Here is an 18,643-nt window from a genome sequence, read left to right on the forward strand (position 1 = left end):
AAGAGGGCGTTCACAGAATTGCGGCCATGGGGGTGGTGCCGCACTGCACAGAGCCACCTGCACACCCCCTGCACCAAACAGGAGGTGCCTCAGGTAAGTGCTCTGCAACCTCATGCCTGCCCCAGCCCTGAGCCTCCTCCCGCACCCCCACCCTGAGCGCCCTCCTGCACCCTAACTCCCTCCCAGACTCTGCATCTCACCCTAAGCGCCCTCCCACACCCTAACTCCCTCCCTTGTAAGTCCCTAAATGTTCCCTAAATTTCCCTTCTGAAGCCACCCACTCTAGCCGAGGATGTCAGACTTCTCTCTCAACCTCTGAGCCTGGAAGATTTCCATGTTCTTCCAGAGACATGAATAGAGTCAACCAGACTAGGCAAACACTTGTATAATGAAAATGTCTTACCCAGTCTGCCCCATTTTCTATACCACTGAATGACCACAGAAGTCCTCTAAATCATAAGGCATGACCTAAACAATTTTGGAATACCATTACTCCAATGTGTGCCAGAACACAGACAAGAAGGCAGGCATGAAAAGGCCACATAAAGAGCTCAAAACTATGATTTCACATGAAAATACTGCCTGCTGAAAGGTATGTTTACCTTCTTTTAATCCTTGAAGAAAATTTGTAGATAGACAATATTACCAGAATGAATTTGTTTGAGGAGCCCGGAAAATGTTTTCAGTAGGATATCCTGCAGCAACCTAACATCCACTTTTAGAACAATTGTTTCCAACTAAAGGCAGTCACAAGGAGGAGAAATTCTGAATTTATAGGAAAGCAAATATTTTTAAAAAGTATTATGCATTATTTTTATCTATTTACTGGCACTAACATTTGTCATGGAGATAAAAGCTTGAGAAGTATCAGATTCTTCTGCAATGTAGTTAAAAGCTCTCAAAAGAGCTACTCCAGCATCCTCATTCCCGTCGATTTCTTCATTAGTATTTAAGATGAAAACAAATCCAATTCTGTATGGGGAAAAAACCCTCTGTAAATATTCATTATCTGTCTTTTTAAATCTTATTGAAAACAGATGGAAGATATTGCAATTTCTCGTGATTGTTCAGATACAAACAATGTGAGGATTTTCTACCAATATCCTACAAATTAATATCTGCAATATTCAATAGCATAAAACATACTTGGATAAATTAGGACTGTTTGTCCTGTCTTCTCCAAAGTTTACAGAGAGTGGGCTAAAAATGACATGTTGTTGCTTTACAAAATTATTGTTTAATATATGTTGTGCTCTCCAGATTATTTGTAATGTACAAAATTATTGCTTAATATATTCTGTGCTCTTCATGTAATCTATGGAACTAGGTATAAAAGTACACTGCAATGTTGATTAATTATGGTACCAGTTCAATTGGACAGATAAAAAAACATATGGTTGGGCTCCTGATTTAAGTCAACCACAAAAGTTTACAGACATACACTGAATTTTTTAAAGTTTTTCGTCTCAAAATGGCAATGAACTCGTGGGGCCAAATTTAGAAGTGACATAAGCTGAAGTTTAAGTTACACATAAATAAGTCTGTAAGCAGATGTAACCTATGCTCCACTACAGTGGAATGGCAAGGAATGGCAAACAGAAGGGGAGTGTAATTTCTCTTTCACCGTCTTGTTGGTTGCTTTTCTCGCTACAACCATGCCCTTCCCAACAGTCTCCGTATGTAAGTTATACCCATTTACACTGATATGTAACACTAGTATTTACATCATCTCTGAATCTCTTTCTTTATCTTACACATTAAGATTTAGAGAAAAAAGGTGAGTGAGCTAATCTTTTATTGAACTAATTTCTGTTGATGAAAGAGAAAGCTTGTCACTGTCACCAATAGATGTTGGCCCAATAAAAAAATATACCTCTGTCACATTACACTCCATATTCTTCATAGAAATATTGTTATGATATGAATATGGCATAACTAAGATGTTTTATGCAAGATGGGTCTTGTGAGATATCATTGGAAAGGTTATGATTTACTGAATGTGATTATCCAATTTGTATTCATGTATCATTTCTGTATCTAAAGTTAGGACTATTGACTATGTAACAATTACAATTGTGTGTGTACTTGGGAAACACCCACCAGACAGCAGGCCATCAGCCTTGATGGGCCATTAGGAAGAAACAATAAGGCTTTGAAGATACTAATCTCTCTCCTTCCTGAGAAGCTGGGATGTTGCTTTGACACTACAAGATCAGGTGGTCATGTCACCTGGTACTACACACCATCTTGGACATCTAGTGATTTTCCACTAAAAGGAGAGGGAGGTCAAGACTGGAAAACAAAAGGTTCCCGCCTTATGTAAATTTTGTTTAAGGCTGGGGAGTAAATTGATCTAGGTTCACTCTTCACTGCATCCCCACCCAGGATGACAGCTGGAAAGATCTGAGAAACAAAAACATGCGGGGGTGGGGAGGTGGAGGGGAAAGAGTTGAGCCCAGGCTGGAAAAGGGATCTGGTCTGTGAATATGGTGTCTGAAGATTTAAGCTGCAAGCAGGGTAGCTAACCTTCAAGAATTTCTGCATCCTGCCCAAAAGCAACATTTAGGGTGAGAAATTACTTCTTGAAACCAGTCTCTTTAAGATCTTAAACTTAGTATGCATGTTTTGTTTCATTTGCTTGTAATCTGCTTTGTTCTGTTTGCTATCCCTTATTATCACCTAAAGTCTGCCTTCTGTAGTTAATAAACTTGTTTTTGTTTATTATAAAACCCAGTTTGTGCAATATATGACGGGGGGGGGAGAAGTTGTGCATATCTTCCTTCACATTGAGGGAGGGGGCAAATTTATGGGTTTACATTGTATATATTTCTCAGCGCAAGACAATATTATTTTGGGTGTATTTTCCACAGGAGAGCTGCACTTGGGTGTTGGGCAATTTCCTAGTTGAGTCTTCCCATAGAGAGCTGCTGGCGACTCTGTGTGATTCTACAGCTGGTGCGCCCCTACTGGATTATCTGCTCCAAATAGAAGCAAACTGTAAAACAACTATACTGAACAAAATGAGAAGTAATGCAGGAAGAGGAAAAGGAAGAGAGCACTGTGATCATATTTGGAAAAAAAAGTAAATGAATCAACACCAAGGACTTACCATAAACATAATTACAAAACTGTATGGATTTGAATTAAAACTAGATCAAAATAATTAGATAGTTTTCTATCTTCAGCATTACAGATTAGTTCAACATCTTTAATAGAATATTGTCACAACCAACTAATAGACTGTTTGGCTGATTCAAATTCATCTCCTTGGAGGAAATAAAATTAGATTTTTACTATGCCATAATGATGCAGCAGAACTAAACTTAACTACAAAACTTAACACTATATGAAAAATATATGTAATAGGTTTTCCAAAAAGATACAAATAATAATTAGCACACGGGGGGAGTACCTTGTGCTACAATCAACAGCTTCTCCCACTCTTTCCACCAGACCTTCTGGTTAGAGGCTGTGATAGCCAAAACCAGAGTTGGCTACCAAAACACGAGCATGCTCAAGGTAATCAATTTGAAAGGTGGGATGTGATAGGACAGAGTTGATCATTTATCCATGCTGGACACATACATTTGGAATGATCAATCTTTATCACGGGCAACTTCCAGTATGATTTTTTGAAAAAGTAATGTGGAGGAATTTATCCATTATCGTCTCCAAGAAAAAAATGCAGATCTTAAAAACCTCATTAAATAGGATTTGGAGATGACCAGACCATCATGTAAAGGTGCTGTTAGCTGTTCTGAGAGAAAAATCACACAATCAGTTTATTGGGTTACTTGCTTTTAGGCACACCTTGCTTTGAGATTTTAGACACCACTAGGAGGTGCAGAAAAGCTTAAGGAACAGCCATTTGATTAAAACCCTGTGAACTATGCAGTACATTAGATCAGAACTATGTTACAAGGCCTCTAGGATTAAGCAGTGAGGTCAAGCTGTAGAGAAAAATATCCATTTGAATCTGTGCCAGCAGGATAAAGAAAGAAGCAGTTTTATTCCTAGTGCTTCCTGTTATCAAGTCATTGAGCTGAGAAGAATTCAGGCAGTTTTTCCTGAAGAGAGGAGACTGGTTATGTGACTGCAGTCTTATAGGTATACATCCCAGTCACAGAGAGTATCCCATGTTTCTGAGAGAGATATAACACTAGCAATTCAGGTGTTGTTTTTTCGGCTGGGGTTCCACTTGTTTCTGAAAAGGGTTTAGGGGATGTTGCCACAATTTACACTGTTTACTAAATTATTGGGATTATTATCCTCTTTGACCTCACAATAAAAGTCAAGTACCACAAAGGAAGCCATAACACTGACAATTCCATAACATGGAAACTAGTGGATACTGTTAATGAAACAATGCACCTCTACCCCGATATAACGCGACCCGATATAACACAAATTCAGATATAAAGCGGTAAAGCAGCGCTCCGGGGGGGGGGGCTGCGCACTCCGGCGGATCAAAGCAAGTTCGATATAATGTGGTTTCACCTATAATGCGGTAAGATTTTTTGGCTCCCGAGGACAGCGTTATATAGGGGTAGAGGTGTATTTGGAGGACAAAAATTAAAATAGACTACTCTGACACAGTCCTCACACCCAAGTCAAATGTAAACTTTGAGGACTACCTGTACACCATAGAGTCAGATATACAGGCTGCAACAGGAGAGGCAAAATACAGTCTAAAATGCATTCTCCCAATGGACTGAGGCAACATTCTTGAGAACATTTTACAATCATTTTCCTGGGAACCCTCAGGAAAAACAAACAGTGATAATGTCCATCCATGTAACACATGTTCAGATGGTATGCAACACCACTTGAAGCCATTACTTTTCTAAAATTCCATAAAAGAAAAAATCAAAGAAAATGGAGGGGAAAAACAGGAATATTAAAATCTTAAAGGAAATTTAGCACTAAAATAATCAACAAAAATGACACTAGGAAACGATGGGTGCTTGAAGTACTTGATTTAAAAGCTCCATTTAAAATGTAGGCTCTATTTATTTATTTATTTTATAGTACACCAATAAAATTATGTAAAGCAAAACCTCTATCCAAAGAACTGAATTCATCAACACACTCTATATCATTGTAAATCAACTGTGTGCATGATTGTTTAATGTTTTGCTTGAAATAGAAGTCCCACATGGACATCCAATGGGATTATTTATGATGCTAATATTCAGGAAAATGTTATCTGGCCATTCTCCACACGTTGTTATAGGGTAACTGCAACCTACCAGCCTTTGGAAAACTATTTTCTCATGAAAACTAAGTGCTACAGTATGTTAAACACAACTAGGCCAACTAGTAAGCCTAGTTGGTAGTGTTTTACACAGCCATGTTGGACAATTGAGTTTGACTTCACATCTTTCTCTTTCAAACTGGGAAATGAAGAGAGAGAAGTAGTACTCATCAAAAAGCAGTTATCGTCAATTAACATTGCAATTTTACATTACCTAAGTGGTATATTGTGGTGATAGAATAATTCTGCTAGTTTCACAAAATCAGCTGCATGTTCCTGGACAGGATCAATAAACAATACCTAATAGGAGAAAAAGACATTATATAGTCAATATATAATCCCTTTAGTTCCTTTCAGACTTAAAATACAATGTAGTACAGGGATTCCAGAAGGAGTTGTGCAGCCCTACATACAGTTCTCTATTGTCATCTCAGAAATTCATCACAAGAAAATATTAGGAGTACATATAAAAACAACTTCAGAGTTTATGTATTGTACTAAAAGCTGAAAATTTTGAGATAACCACCAACTAAATTTCACCACCGCTGTACAATCACCATTCTCTTTTTGAAAGTTAGAGAGCTATATCTTTTTCATAAACTCATACCTTGTTCTAAATTTGCTGTCACTTCCTAAATATACCTTGAAAAATAAGACCACCAATGGCTAAATAGATATATAAAGCCTAAGCAATCTATGCCATCAAACTTTGTCTGCAAAAATAAGAAATCTATTTTACTTTGAAAGAAAAACCTCCACCTTCCTCCCTGCTGCATTTTTGTTTTCAGTTTTTGTTGTTGCCGTTGTTGGATTTGTTTGTTTAGCTTGGAATGCAAAATCATCTCTTACTTGCAATCTTAGAAGCTGAAACTGCAACTAATCCACATGGGGGGGGTGTCTTGTGTCTATGTGGATCAGATTGCAGAACTGAGACCTTAGATATTCAGCCCTGCAATGCTATCCAGTTTAGTGTTTGTTGTAATTTGCCTCCTATTTAACATACAATACATATAACAATATTTTATACAAATGTGCAAAAAAACCTCCAAGCCCTATTCTTTGATTAAAAGACAATGATGCCTCTTCTTATATTGTAAAGTTTCTATAACATAGAGTCTTATGTTCCAATACCAATATTTAATTATGTGCGCACACACACACACTCTCTTTCTATTATATATAGACACACATATGAGCGCACACACTTTTATTATTATAAACATACACATTTTTATTTTATATACTGTTGTGTTTAATTTTGAGCTTCTTCTTAAATATTTACTTAACTAATTTTAAAACGCTAAACTAGTTAACATTATCTTCAATATTTTATGTATTAATATTTCACATGAATAACTGTTTTAAGACTGCATGGTTAAGAAAGTCAAAAATCATGGAACGCCAAAGTTAAAGTCTATCCCCTTGTGCATATGCATTGTGATACAGTGTTGCATTACAAGATCACATGCTAAAAATTATAAATAATGCAGGCAGTAACAATTACTTATGGCTGCCTGACACTTTCCATTATAAGACCATGTTTTCAGTTGTTTATAACTTTGACGGACTTGGTCTGAAATTTTCTATGCCAGGCATCTGCCTCACTAAGCCTCAAAACAGTTTAGCTGTTTCTCAGAATTAGGTTAGGGAAGAATACATTGTTTTGCACATGTTAAAAATGTTTTTTACAGCCATTTCACTGAAAAGCTCTAGTGCCTTCATGCGTTGTAGCAGAGTACTGACATTTAATAAGGGGATATTATTAAGGATGTGTCAGGGATGTATTTTTTGCCATCCTCATGAAAATCCATCCAAACATGGTCAATTTTTGAGCCTCTGAAAGTCTCAGTTTGCACCTATTCAGTAGAAAATTATTAGAATTTAGAGACTAAATTCTCCAAAGATTCTGTTTGTAATGAGCATGCTCCAACACTCGGGTGCATGGACTGAGCAGGACTTTCCCTGCAGTTGTTTCTCCCCGCAGCCACAATGCACTAGACACAAGATCTAAGAGCAGGGAGAGTGCACGGGCAGCCTTAATTGGGATTTCTTAACTTTTAAGTGCTTTACTTTGCAAACTTTACATTTTTTTTAATGTGATTTCTATATGCAAAATAATATATAAAATAGAATTTCCCGCACATGGGCACTCCCACTCAGTAGTTAGTTGTGCTCATTTCACCACAACGGAAGCAACTCAGGCTTCCCTCCACCTTCTCCCCTATCCACAACCGCATTCCTCCTTTGAGTTCAGACTCCTTCTGCTGGACTGTGGCAACGCTGCACTCTAACCCCGGTTTACTCTCCCTTCCATCCCAGAGAGCACAAAAAGGTTTTAGAGTGTGAAAATTTCATCTCACAAATCAGTGGAATTTCAAATGAACTGTTTTTTCACTAAGTGGAACCAACTGATCTTCCTAAATTCCTGTGTGCTGAATCTACATTCCTTCTAGCTCCCACTGAATGTGTCCGTATAGCCTAGATTAGAATGCCACTGTCATACCTTCCACTGCCTTAATTCAGCAATGCAATCTAATTTGTACCAGCAGCCCACCAATGTCAGTAGTATACCATCTGCCCATAATATTGTGATGGCACCTGGTAGCAACACCATAATTAGGGTTGTGTTCTAAAATGGGTATCAAATGAGGCATAAATTCCTGTTATTCTCTAAAAGCAGGTAGTGTTAGTATTTATACCTTTGAACTTTAGTGATAATGGTTGCTCCTGCTCTGACCTTTATCTCTATGAAAGATTTCATGGTGGCCTGTTGCTGTAAATCAGCATGGTACTATACAATACAAGCAGTAACCTGATACATATACTGAAGTTTAGCATCTTTGGGTACGTCTACACTTACCTCCGGGTCCGACGGCAGGCAATCGATGTTCTGGGATCGATTTATCGCGTCTTGTCTACACGCGATAAATCGATCCCGGATCAATCCCGGAAGTGCTCGCCGTCGACGCCGGTACTCCAGCTCAGCGAGAGGAGTACGCAGCATCGACGGGGGAGCCTTCCTGCCGCGTCTGGACCCGCGGTAAGTTCGGACTAAGGTACTTCGAATTCAGCTACGTTAATAATAGCTGAATTTGCATACCTTAGTCCGAAGTGGGGGGGTAGTGTGGACCAGGCCTAATATTCATGGAAATAGCCAAGATGGGAATCAAAAAAAGAGAGACAGGAGATTAAAGTATTCCCTAATATAACAGTGTTTGATTCTAAAACCCCAAGCGCTATTACCCGAATAGAAAGTCTGAGTTTTAAGCTCACAAAGGTTAACTGACCTGAGCAACCCACCAGTTGTGAATGCACAACTCCCTCTGATGTCAATGGTATTTGAACACACATCCCCACACACAACTAACATGATGACTGGGCCCAGGAAATCCAGAATTAAGCTTACTGTGTCAACTTTAACTCCACCCCTCAACTCCTGCACATTGAAAAGTATTTAATTGAGTAAGTAGCACTGGGCAATGCCAATATCTTTGATTTTATTATTATTATTTTGTTACATGACAAACTACACTAGGCAATGTGACATTTATAGTGAAGAGTTACGTGATTTTAATACATACACATTAAAGAAATGTCTGTGTTATTAAGCAGTCTTTATTGTACCTTATACAATTTAACATTAATTGTAATTCTGATAACATTTTTATTGAAATGTAATGCCTTTTGTAATAAATAGGTCTGATTTTCAGTAGAAACAAACACACAGAACACCAACTACAGTTAATGGCAGCTGCAGAAATTTAGCAATTCTGAAAATCAGGCCTGATATTTATAGATTATTTAATGAACTAGAAAATTGTAGGTCAGATTTCAAGGTCCTAAATGAAAAATGTGAATTTCCAGCAAACCTAAAACTAAATGCAATGCTATATATTTCCTCATAAAACATAAGATTCATACATAGTTCTGTTCATACACTAGGCAGCAACACATGAATATTCACCTAACATAAGTAACTCAAAACTTACCAAATTATACAAATTGCGCCTAATCTGCTGTATAACTCCTGAAAATGTTTGCTTAAAAAGTTCCTGGAAACTTGTGGGCCACTTGTTGTAGATGTGATCTTTTTCTATGTTATTGACCCACTAAAAAACAAAAAAACATACAAGTGAGTCATTCAAAAAGGCCACAAAGGTTTACCACTGAATCACATATTTATAGCCAAAGCTATGCTAACAAACACACTATTTTCTCACAACAGCTGGCAGAGCAAGTAAAAAGGACCAACTTCTTTCTAAATGAGAGAGTAATAGAAAATAGACTCTAAAATATAAAAATAGGAATCATAATTTGTTGTTATATGTAACACCTTAAATAGGTGCAATTATAAGGCCTAGTCTAACCTTAAAAGTTTTCCTGGTATAGCTACAGCGGCAAAACTTTGCTAGTGTAGATGCAGCTTATATCACCAAAAAAGTACCTATACCAGTTGGGTGAATGAAATGTGCTATGCTGGCAAAAGCACTTTTATGCCAGCATAATGACAACTATACTACGGATTTTGTCAGATATAAATGTCAACAAAAAGTAGATCCCTAACTGACAGCACTATACGAGCAAAAGCTTCTAGTGCACACCTGGCCTAAGAATAAACAGAAGTTGTCACCAAAGTACAAATCTTTTTTTGTTTAGTATCATTTAGATCCATGTTTAAACATGTGCTTAAAACGTTTTGACTTCAATTAAAAACTACTTGTGCTTAACTGCTCTGCTGGATCCAGGCAATACTGAGTATGCTACTGAAGTATATAAACATAGGTGAGTGGGACTTGTTTAAAAACATCAGAATTCTATTACCTGTGGTAAAATATAATGGCACATAACTATTAAAAATTAAATGCAGGTGGCATATCAAATTTCCTGAAAATGCTGAGAAGAAATAATACTTTTAGTTTTTTTTCTTTAAATCAGACCCTTAGGGTTTTTGAATTAAGGTATGTAATGAAACATTGATCTAACAGAAACAAGGAAAAGGAAAAAAGAGATCTTTAATTAAGATTATCATTACCTAATCAGAGGAAAGATATAATTGTAATTCTGTGCTGCAGTATGACTAAAATCAATTTCAATTCTCTCAGAGCAGAAAAGTTATATCAAACAGGTAAAACAAATATTCTATCACCCACGGGAGTATGTAAATTGTGACACTAAGCACCCCCGCATTCACATCCTACATATAATCTTTATACAAAATATGCCTTATGAGGTATCATTTGAAAACTAATAACTCACTGATCATTAGTTTTCTTGTGTGATGTATGTATGTGATGGTTATTAAGAGTTATGAATATATACTGAAATTATAACTAAGGTGTGTGCAGACCAGGTATGTCAACAAAGGAAAGAGTGTTTACCTCAATTTACATGTAAATAGTAAACAGGTTCATCATGACATTAGGTGGAGGAGATGGCAGGGAACAGAACAATTTGCATTTCGGCAAACACAAGTGGGAGAGAAAAAAAGAGCACGGAGCCTCTTTCTCCAGCAGACTCCATGTTGCCTTCTGCACTCCTAGAATAAACTTTACTCTGAGGGGTAACCTTCAGAAGAATCTATTGAAAGGGTTTACTGGTCTATATAACAGGGGGCTGAACTTCAAGTGATAAGCAACTGAATCAAGTGATTGTATACAATATTACTGTATTATAAGAGTGAACAGAGTGAGGTCTTTTCTGAAGGTAATGACACACTGGTGATTAATATCACTGTGAAATGTATGTATTAACACTATGTAAGGAATCATGGATATTCATTGACATAAGGTACAGTCTGCCCAGACAGGAGGGTATGTCACAGCTATCTACCTGTCTCCTGTGTAAATTAAGCATGGTGAAATCAAACAAGGGAAGCCCTATTTACATAGAAATCAAACAGCGGATTGGAAGCCCACAGAAAGAGAAGAACACCGTGAGGTCATCCTGCCTCTTGAAACAAGTTCATTGAAGCCATCTTTGACATCCATCACTGGACAGATTTAAGAAGCTAGAGTTCTTGCTAGCTGACAAAGATGGGTCCTTCCACCAAGAGGGGTCTGAAGTCTCTAGAACTGAATATAGGTGACAAACCTGCCTAGGTAAAGATTTTTCACCTAAGACAACAAGAGAAGCCAGCATCTTGTACTTTTGTGGAAGATCCTGACTAAGGAGAAAATCAGCTATGGCTAGGAAGAAAAGTGACTGGTGAGAGAAACCATACTGAACAAAGCCTGTATCTTGCTAGATTAAGTTTTAGACCTTTAGAAGCATATTTTGTTTTGTTTTACTTGTAACTTTCTATTTTCATTCTTTACACTTTAATTTACTTAATCCTATGTATATTTTGTTAATAAAATTATTAAGCATTACCATAAACCAACTCAGTGCTGTGTTTAAAGGGAAGGGTGTATTTACCCCCAGTTAAGTTAATAAGCAGTGATGTGTTCTGTACCTTTAAAGGGACAAATGAACCATATTATCTCTCAAAATTGTCCAGAAGAGGGCTGGACATTGCAGAGCCCATGGTTTTGGGAAAATCTGTGACTGAGAATTTGTTCGGATCACCCTGAAAGTAGTAACCAAGGCTGATGGAAGCCAGAGTGAGAGTGTGCGGACGCAGACAGGCTTCTGCGGTAAAAGCTGCTGAGCCAGAGCTGTCTAGTACACAGACACTCAGGGTGTGACCTGCTTGCTGGCTGTGAGCAGCCAAGGTTGGAAGCTACAAAAGCAAAGCACTGTGGGGCACCCAAGGTTACAGGGCATGCCGTGACACAACCCCTTACTTGTCTGGATTGAACCTACTAGACCTAAACCTAAAATTTGCTCAGTTATCATTAGTTTTCAATAAAGAAGCAATTTGGCATTCCATGACGTTTTTTCCTTTTCAATTTCTTCCTCAATTAAAGGACATATATCATTTGTCATTGCAGACTGTTCTTTAATTGTTTTTCATGGAAGCCTGTGTATAGTTAATAAATTAAAGAATGAAATATGGTGCCTTCAGATGAGGAATAATTAATATTTTTACTGCTTTTTCCATGTATACACAAGGCTGCCAGTCAAATCGTATCAAATTCTATGACACGGCTAAAAAAAGGGAGAGTGTGTTTAGTGAGTAGAACAGGGGCCTGGGAGTAAAAATTTCTGGGTCCTCTTCCTGAATGTCACTGAGTTATTGAGTAACTATGGACAGACAATTAATCTCTGTGGCTCAGTTCTTTCATCTGTAAAATGGGTTTCACAGTCATCTACCACAGAAAGGTACTATGAGGCTAAATTCATATTTGGTACAAAGTTTAGATAGTCAGATGAAAGGTCCTTTGTGAGTGTAGAGATTATTGTTCAACAGTGTAGTTGTAGTAAAAGTAGATATTTAACACTTCCTCTTTTCCTTTAAACATCCTCAGAATTTGAAGTTTTCAATAGGATATAGGAAAATATTCATAATATATGGTAAAACATTATCCATTTTATGAACATAAGAATATAAGAATGGTCATACTGGGTCAGATCAATGATCCACCCAGTCCAGTATCCTGTCTTCTGACAGAATCCAGTGCCAGATGCTTCAGAGGGAATTAACAGAACAGGGAAATTTATCGAGTGTTCCATCACTCGTCGTCCAGTCCCACCTTCTGTCTGTCAGAGGATTAGGGACACCCAGAGCATGGGTTTGCATCCTTGAACATCTCGGCTAATAGTCACTGATGAACCTATCTCCATGAACTTTTCTTTTTTGAACCTAGTTATACTTTTGGCATTTACAACATCCTCTGGCAACGAGATACACAGGTTAACTGAATGTTGCATTAAGAAGTACTTACTTATGTTTGTCTTAAACGTACTGCCTTTTAATTTCATTGGGTAATATAGCATTCTGTTGGCTTTTGGACTACCACACTGCATATTGAGCAGATGTTTTCAGACAACTATCCATGATGATTCTAAGATCTCTTTCTTGAATGGTAACAGCTAATTTAGACCCATCATTTTATATGTATAGTTGGGATTATGTTTCCAATGTTCATTACTCTGCATTTACCAACATTGAATTTCATCTGCCATTTTGTTGCCCAGTCTCCCAGTTTCGAGTGATCCCTCTGTAACCCTTTGCAGTCAACTTTTGACATACCTATCTTGAGTAATTTTGTATCATCTGCACACTTTGCCACTTCCTGATTACCCCTTTTTCCAGATCATTTATGAATATATTGAACAGCACAGGTCCAAGTACAAATCCTTAGAGGACCCTGCTGTTTACCTCTCTTCACTGTGAAAACGGACCATTTATTCCTATCCTTTGTTTCCTAACTTTTAACCAGACACTGATTCATGAGAGGACTTTCCCTCTTATCCCATGACTCCTTACTTTGCTTAAGAGCCTTTGGTGAGGAACCTTGTTAAAGGCTTTCTGAAAGTCCAGGTACACTATATCCACTGGATCACCCTTGTTAACACATCTTTTGACCCCCTCAAAGAATTCTAATGGATTGGTGAGGCATGATTTCCCTTTACAAAAATCATGTTGACTCTTCTCCAGCAAATCATGTTCATCTAGATATCTGACAATTCTATTCTTTACTGTAGTTTCAACCAATTAGCCTGCTACTGAAGATAGGCTAACTGAGCTATAATTACCAAGACTGCCTTTGGAGCCCTTTTTTTAAAATCGACGTTACATTAGCTATCTTTCAGTCATCTGGAACAGAGGTTGATTGAAGCAATAACACACCACAGTTAGTAGTTCTGCATTTTCATATTTGAGTTCCTTCAGAACTCTTCAGTGAATACCATCTGATCCTGGTGACTTACTATTGTTTAATTTATCAATTTGTTCCAAAACCTCCTCTATTGACAACTGAATCTGGGACAGTTCCTCAGCTTTATCAACTAAAAAGAATAGCTCAGGTGTGGGAATCTTCCTCACATCCTCTGCAGTAAAGACTGACGCAAAGAATTCATTTAGCTTTTCCGCAACAGCCTTATCTTATCAGTGCTCCTTTAGCACCTCCATTGTCCAATGGTCGCACTGATTGTTTTGCAGGCTTCCTGCTTCTGATGTACTTAAAAAAATGCTGTTAGTTTTGGTAGTTGCTCTTCAAATTCTTTTGTGGCCTGTCTTATTGTACTTTTACACTTGACTTGTCAGAATTTATATTCCTTTCTATTTTCCTCAGTAGGATTTGACTTCTAATTTTTAAAAGATGTCTTTTTGTCTCTCACCATCTCTTTTACTCTGTTGTTTAGCCATGGGTGCATTATTTTGGTCCAGTTACCGCTTCTGTGTTATTGTTTTTTTTAATTTCAGGTAAACATACAGTTTGAGCCTCTTTTATGGTGTTTTTAAAAAGTTCCCATGCAGCTTGCAGGCATTTCATTCTTTTGGCTTTTTAATTTCCATTTAACTAGCCTCCTAATTTTCATGTAGTTCCCCTTTATGAAGTTAAATGATTCTGTGGTGGGTTTCTTTGATATTTCCCCCCCTAGAAGGATGTTAAATTTAATTACATTATGATCTCTATTACCAAGTGGTTCGCCTCTTGGACCAGATCCTGTGCACCAATTAGGACTAAATTAAGACTTGTCTCTCCCCTTGTGAGTTCCAGAACTAGCTGCTCGAAGAAGCAGTCATTAATGGTGCCTAGAAATTTTATCTCTGCATTCTATCCTGAGGTAACATGTACATGTCTATGCTATATAGACAGATATCGTCCCTTACCCTGAAATTTTTTCCATTGTTTACTGACATTTAATGTTTTTCACTTGTAATTTCAACGCAATTGCCGACAGAACAGAAAATATGTAAGAAAAAGACATACAACTCAAAAATACAAACTAGCAAATTTTGTCACCAGCAAAATTTAAAACTAAGTAGTTATTTGGCTACTCACTATTATCGAAGAGTGACGAATATCTAATGAACAACTGTCATCCACAGGATGGATCTGTAATCTCATAAATTTGCTGAAGGCCTTCTCTTTGATTCCAAGGTCATGAAGCCCATGAAGCACTTTTCCTTCCAGTTTAAGAGTTTCCAAAATACTTTGTATTAAAACAGAAAACAAGTTATACATATAAGTCTTTATAATGACATATTCAGGAAAACATATTCCAAAAGTTTGAGGAAGAAAGGGATACTTTTAGTATTAAAAATGTTCCCAAAAATGCCTTCCTTCTGCAATGAAATGCTTGAAACTAAATTAAAAAATAAATAGCTATTATTTTAAACCCCTTTCCAAAAAGCATTAAGCCACTATTGTAACTATGTTTATACATTTTTCTGCAGAGTAGCAATGGTTAAGGCAAGCTGTTTGTCACAGGAAACAAATGGAGAAGTAACAGCTTTGTCAATCACAAAATCCAAAATTCCCAATTTATCTGAAAAATAAGGTACAGTAAACTTTTTTCCAAATATATTAAAGTTTTTTTATATTAAAGAAAGTACTAAACACACATTACATTTATTCAACTAGGAAAAATCCATTAATCACATTGAATAATGATACAATGCTTTTAACAATTATGCAAGGCCTGTTTTGAAAAAAAATGCTATATACTAAATGGTAATCTAGTGACCATGAGGTTGGAAAAAAGGATCTCTCAATGGCTGGATAGCTGAGATCACTGCTAAATGGACTCTCGGGGAACTTAGAGAAAGACCCAAGGATTTGAGAAGGAACAGGTGCTCTAAAATGTTTTGAATCTTAGCTTCTGCTGGATGTATTCCCTGAAAAGTGGGCCAGACTGAAAAACATTTCTACTTAGCCAAATAAGTGGATCTAGTGAACTGCTTTCTCATATTAAGCAATATTTCCTGAACTGCCACTGAGCAGTCCTTCTCAACTTGATTTAATCAATCAACAGCCAAGCCATGAGTTGCAGACTGTTGGGTTCCAGATGCAGCTCCCATTCAGGTTGCTGGGACAGAAGATCTGGAAGGTGAGTCAAGAGCCTGAAGATCCAAGAACCAGCACTATCTTGACTAAACTGGCATGATAAGAATTAACTTGGTGTGCTCGTTTCAATTTGAGGATCACTTGTGGGGCGAGGATTAGGGGGTAAAGGCATCCATGAGACTCAATCCTCATCACAGAAGAAAGGTGTTGGTCAGTGAATCTGAACTGTGATCCATTCATCAACAAAACTGACAGCATTTCTTGTCTTTTATTGCAAACAGGTTGATTGACTGAATACTCCAGACTTGGAAGATGGACCTGAGCATGATATTCTTGAGGGACCATTTGTGATTCTGAGAATCTCCTGCTGAGATGATCAGCCAACTGATCCTGGGAGCCAGTTAAGTGAGCGGCAATAGAAGCAATGCCTTTCCTGACGCAAAAATCCCACAGATTCATGGCTTCTGACAAAACCGATCTGAGCATACCCCTCCCTGTCTGTTTAGGTAGTACATGGCGGTTGTATTGTCAGTCAATAGCTGAACCAATAAGCCCGTGATCTGAAGGAGAAAAGCATGGCAAGCGTTGTGAATTGCCCAGAGCTTGAGGACATATAATTATAGAACCACAGAATCATAGGGTTAGAAGGACCGCAAAGGTCATCTAGTACAGAAGTTTTCAACCTGTGAGTCCGCAGACTATGTCTAATAGGTTCATGAAAGGTTGTTGTTACATAAAACAGTGGTTTTCAACCTGTGGTCTGCAGATCCCTGGGGTCCACGGACTATGTCTAAGATTTTCAAAGGGGTCCACACCTTCATTTGAAAAAATTTAGGGGGCCACAAATGAAAAAAGGTTGAAAACCACTGACCTAGTCTAACCCCCTAACAATATGCAGGATTTGTTGTGTCTAAACCATCCAAGACAGACAGCTATCCAGCCTCTTTTTGAAAATCTCCAGTAAAGGAGATTCCATGACTTCCCTAGGCAGTTTGTTTCATTGTCCTACTTTTATTACAGTTAGAAAGTTTTTCCTGAGATTTACTCTAAATCTACAATGATGTAGTTTGAACCCATTGCCTGTTGTCCTTTCCTCTGTGACAAGAGAGAACAAATTTTTCCCCATCTTTTTTATGGCAAACTTTCAAGTATTTGAAGATTGCTATCATGTCCCTCCTTAATTTCCTCTTTTCCAAACTAAACATACCCAGTTCCTTCAGCCTTTGCTCAGATGGCTTGCATTCCAATTATTTGATCATCTTTATCACTCACCTCTGGATCCTTTCCAGCTTTTCTACATCCTTTCTATGCAGTGGTGACCAAAACTCGACACAGTATTCCAGCTGAGGCCTATCCAGTGCCAAGTAAAATGGTACTACCACCTCCCATGACTTGCATGCTATGCCTCTGTTAATGCAACCCAAAACTGCATTTGCTTTTCTTGCAACAGCATCGCATTGTTGACTCCTGTTGAGGTTGTGATTCACTACAACTCCTGGATTCTTCTCAGAAGTGCTGTTGCCAAGCCAGTTATCCCCCATTCTGTATTTGTCCATTTTGTTTTTCTTCCCTACACGTAGCACCTTACATTTGTCTTTGTTGAATTTCATTTTGTTGTTTATAACCCAGTTCTCCAATTTAACAAGATCTCTTTGAATGTTAGTTCTATCCTCCAAAGTGTTTGCACCCCCCCAGCTTTGTGTCATCTGCAAATCTGATCAGTATGCTCTCTATTCCTACATCCAAGTCATTAATAAAGATGTTAAATAACATCTGACCCAGAACAGATTCCTGTGGAACCTCATTTAAGATCTCCTTCCTATTCAGCATCTTTCTATTAATAGTTACTCTTTGTTTGCAGTTGTTTAACCAATTATGTATTCACATAATGATAGTTCTGCTGAGCTCGCATTTCTCCAGCTTACATATGAGAATGTCATGGGGGACTGTGTCAGAGCCTTAATAAAGTCCAGGAATATTACGTCCACCACATTCCCCAAGTCCACCAAACCAGTTACCTTTTCAAATAATAAAATCAAGCTGGTATGATTTGTTTTTAGTAAATCCATGCTAGTTGCTAGTGATCACCACTTCATACTCCAGGTATTTGCAAACTGAGTGCTTTATACATTGTTCTAGTAGCTTCCCAGGTATTGGGGACAGGCTGACTGGTCTATAGTTCCCTGGTTCCTCCTTTTCCCTCTTTTTAAAAGATGGGCACTACATTAGCCCTTCTCCAGACCTCTCCTGTCATCCATGAGTTTACAAATATTATTGCCAGTGGCTCTGAGATTTCTTCAGCTAATTCCTTCGGCACCCTGGAGTGAATAGCATCAGGCCCTGCTGATTGAACTCATTCAAATTAGTCAGAAGATCTTTGACTCATTCTTTACTTATCCTGATAGCACGCAAGTCATCCCTTCCCCTTTATTGTCTATGATAACTTCATTAGTCATCTGGTTACATGTTATAAAGCAAAGCAGGCATTGAGCAG

General features: G+C 37.8%; 1 protein-coding gene across 1 annotated transcript in view; it reads right to left on the reverse strand.

The window, feature by feature from the left end:
• UGGT2 (UDP-glucose glycoprotein glucosyltransferase 2) overlaps positions 1–18,643 on the reverse strand; it is a 277,888-nt gene that overhangs the window by 150,766 nt on the left and 108,479 nt on the right. Inside the window, exons 12-15 of the mRNA XM_026663613.2 lie at positions 15,145–15,295; positions 9,244–9,363; positions 5,469–5,554; positions 837–972 (exon numbers count right to left, since the gene is read on the reverse strand). Of these exons, the coding sequence (XP_026519398.1) occupies positions 837–972; positions 5,469–5,554; positions 9,244–9,363; positions 15,145–15,295 (493 nt within the window). The remainder of the gene's footprint in view (positions 1–836; positions 973–5,468; positions 5,555–9,243; positions 9,364–15,144; positions 15,296–18,643) is intronic.

Source organism: Terrapene carolina, unplaced genomic scaffold (assembly GCF_002925995.2).
Source record: "Terrapene carolina triunguis isolate 2854851 unplaced genomic scaffold, T_m_triunguis-2.0 Scaffold21, whole genome shotgun sequence".
Classification (NCBI taxonomy): domain Eukaryota; kingdom Metazoa; phylum Chordata; order Testudines; family Emydidae; genus Terrapene; species Terrapene triunguis.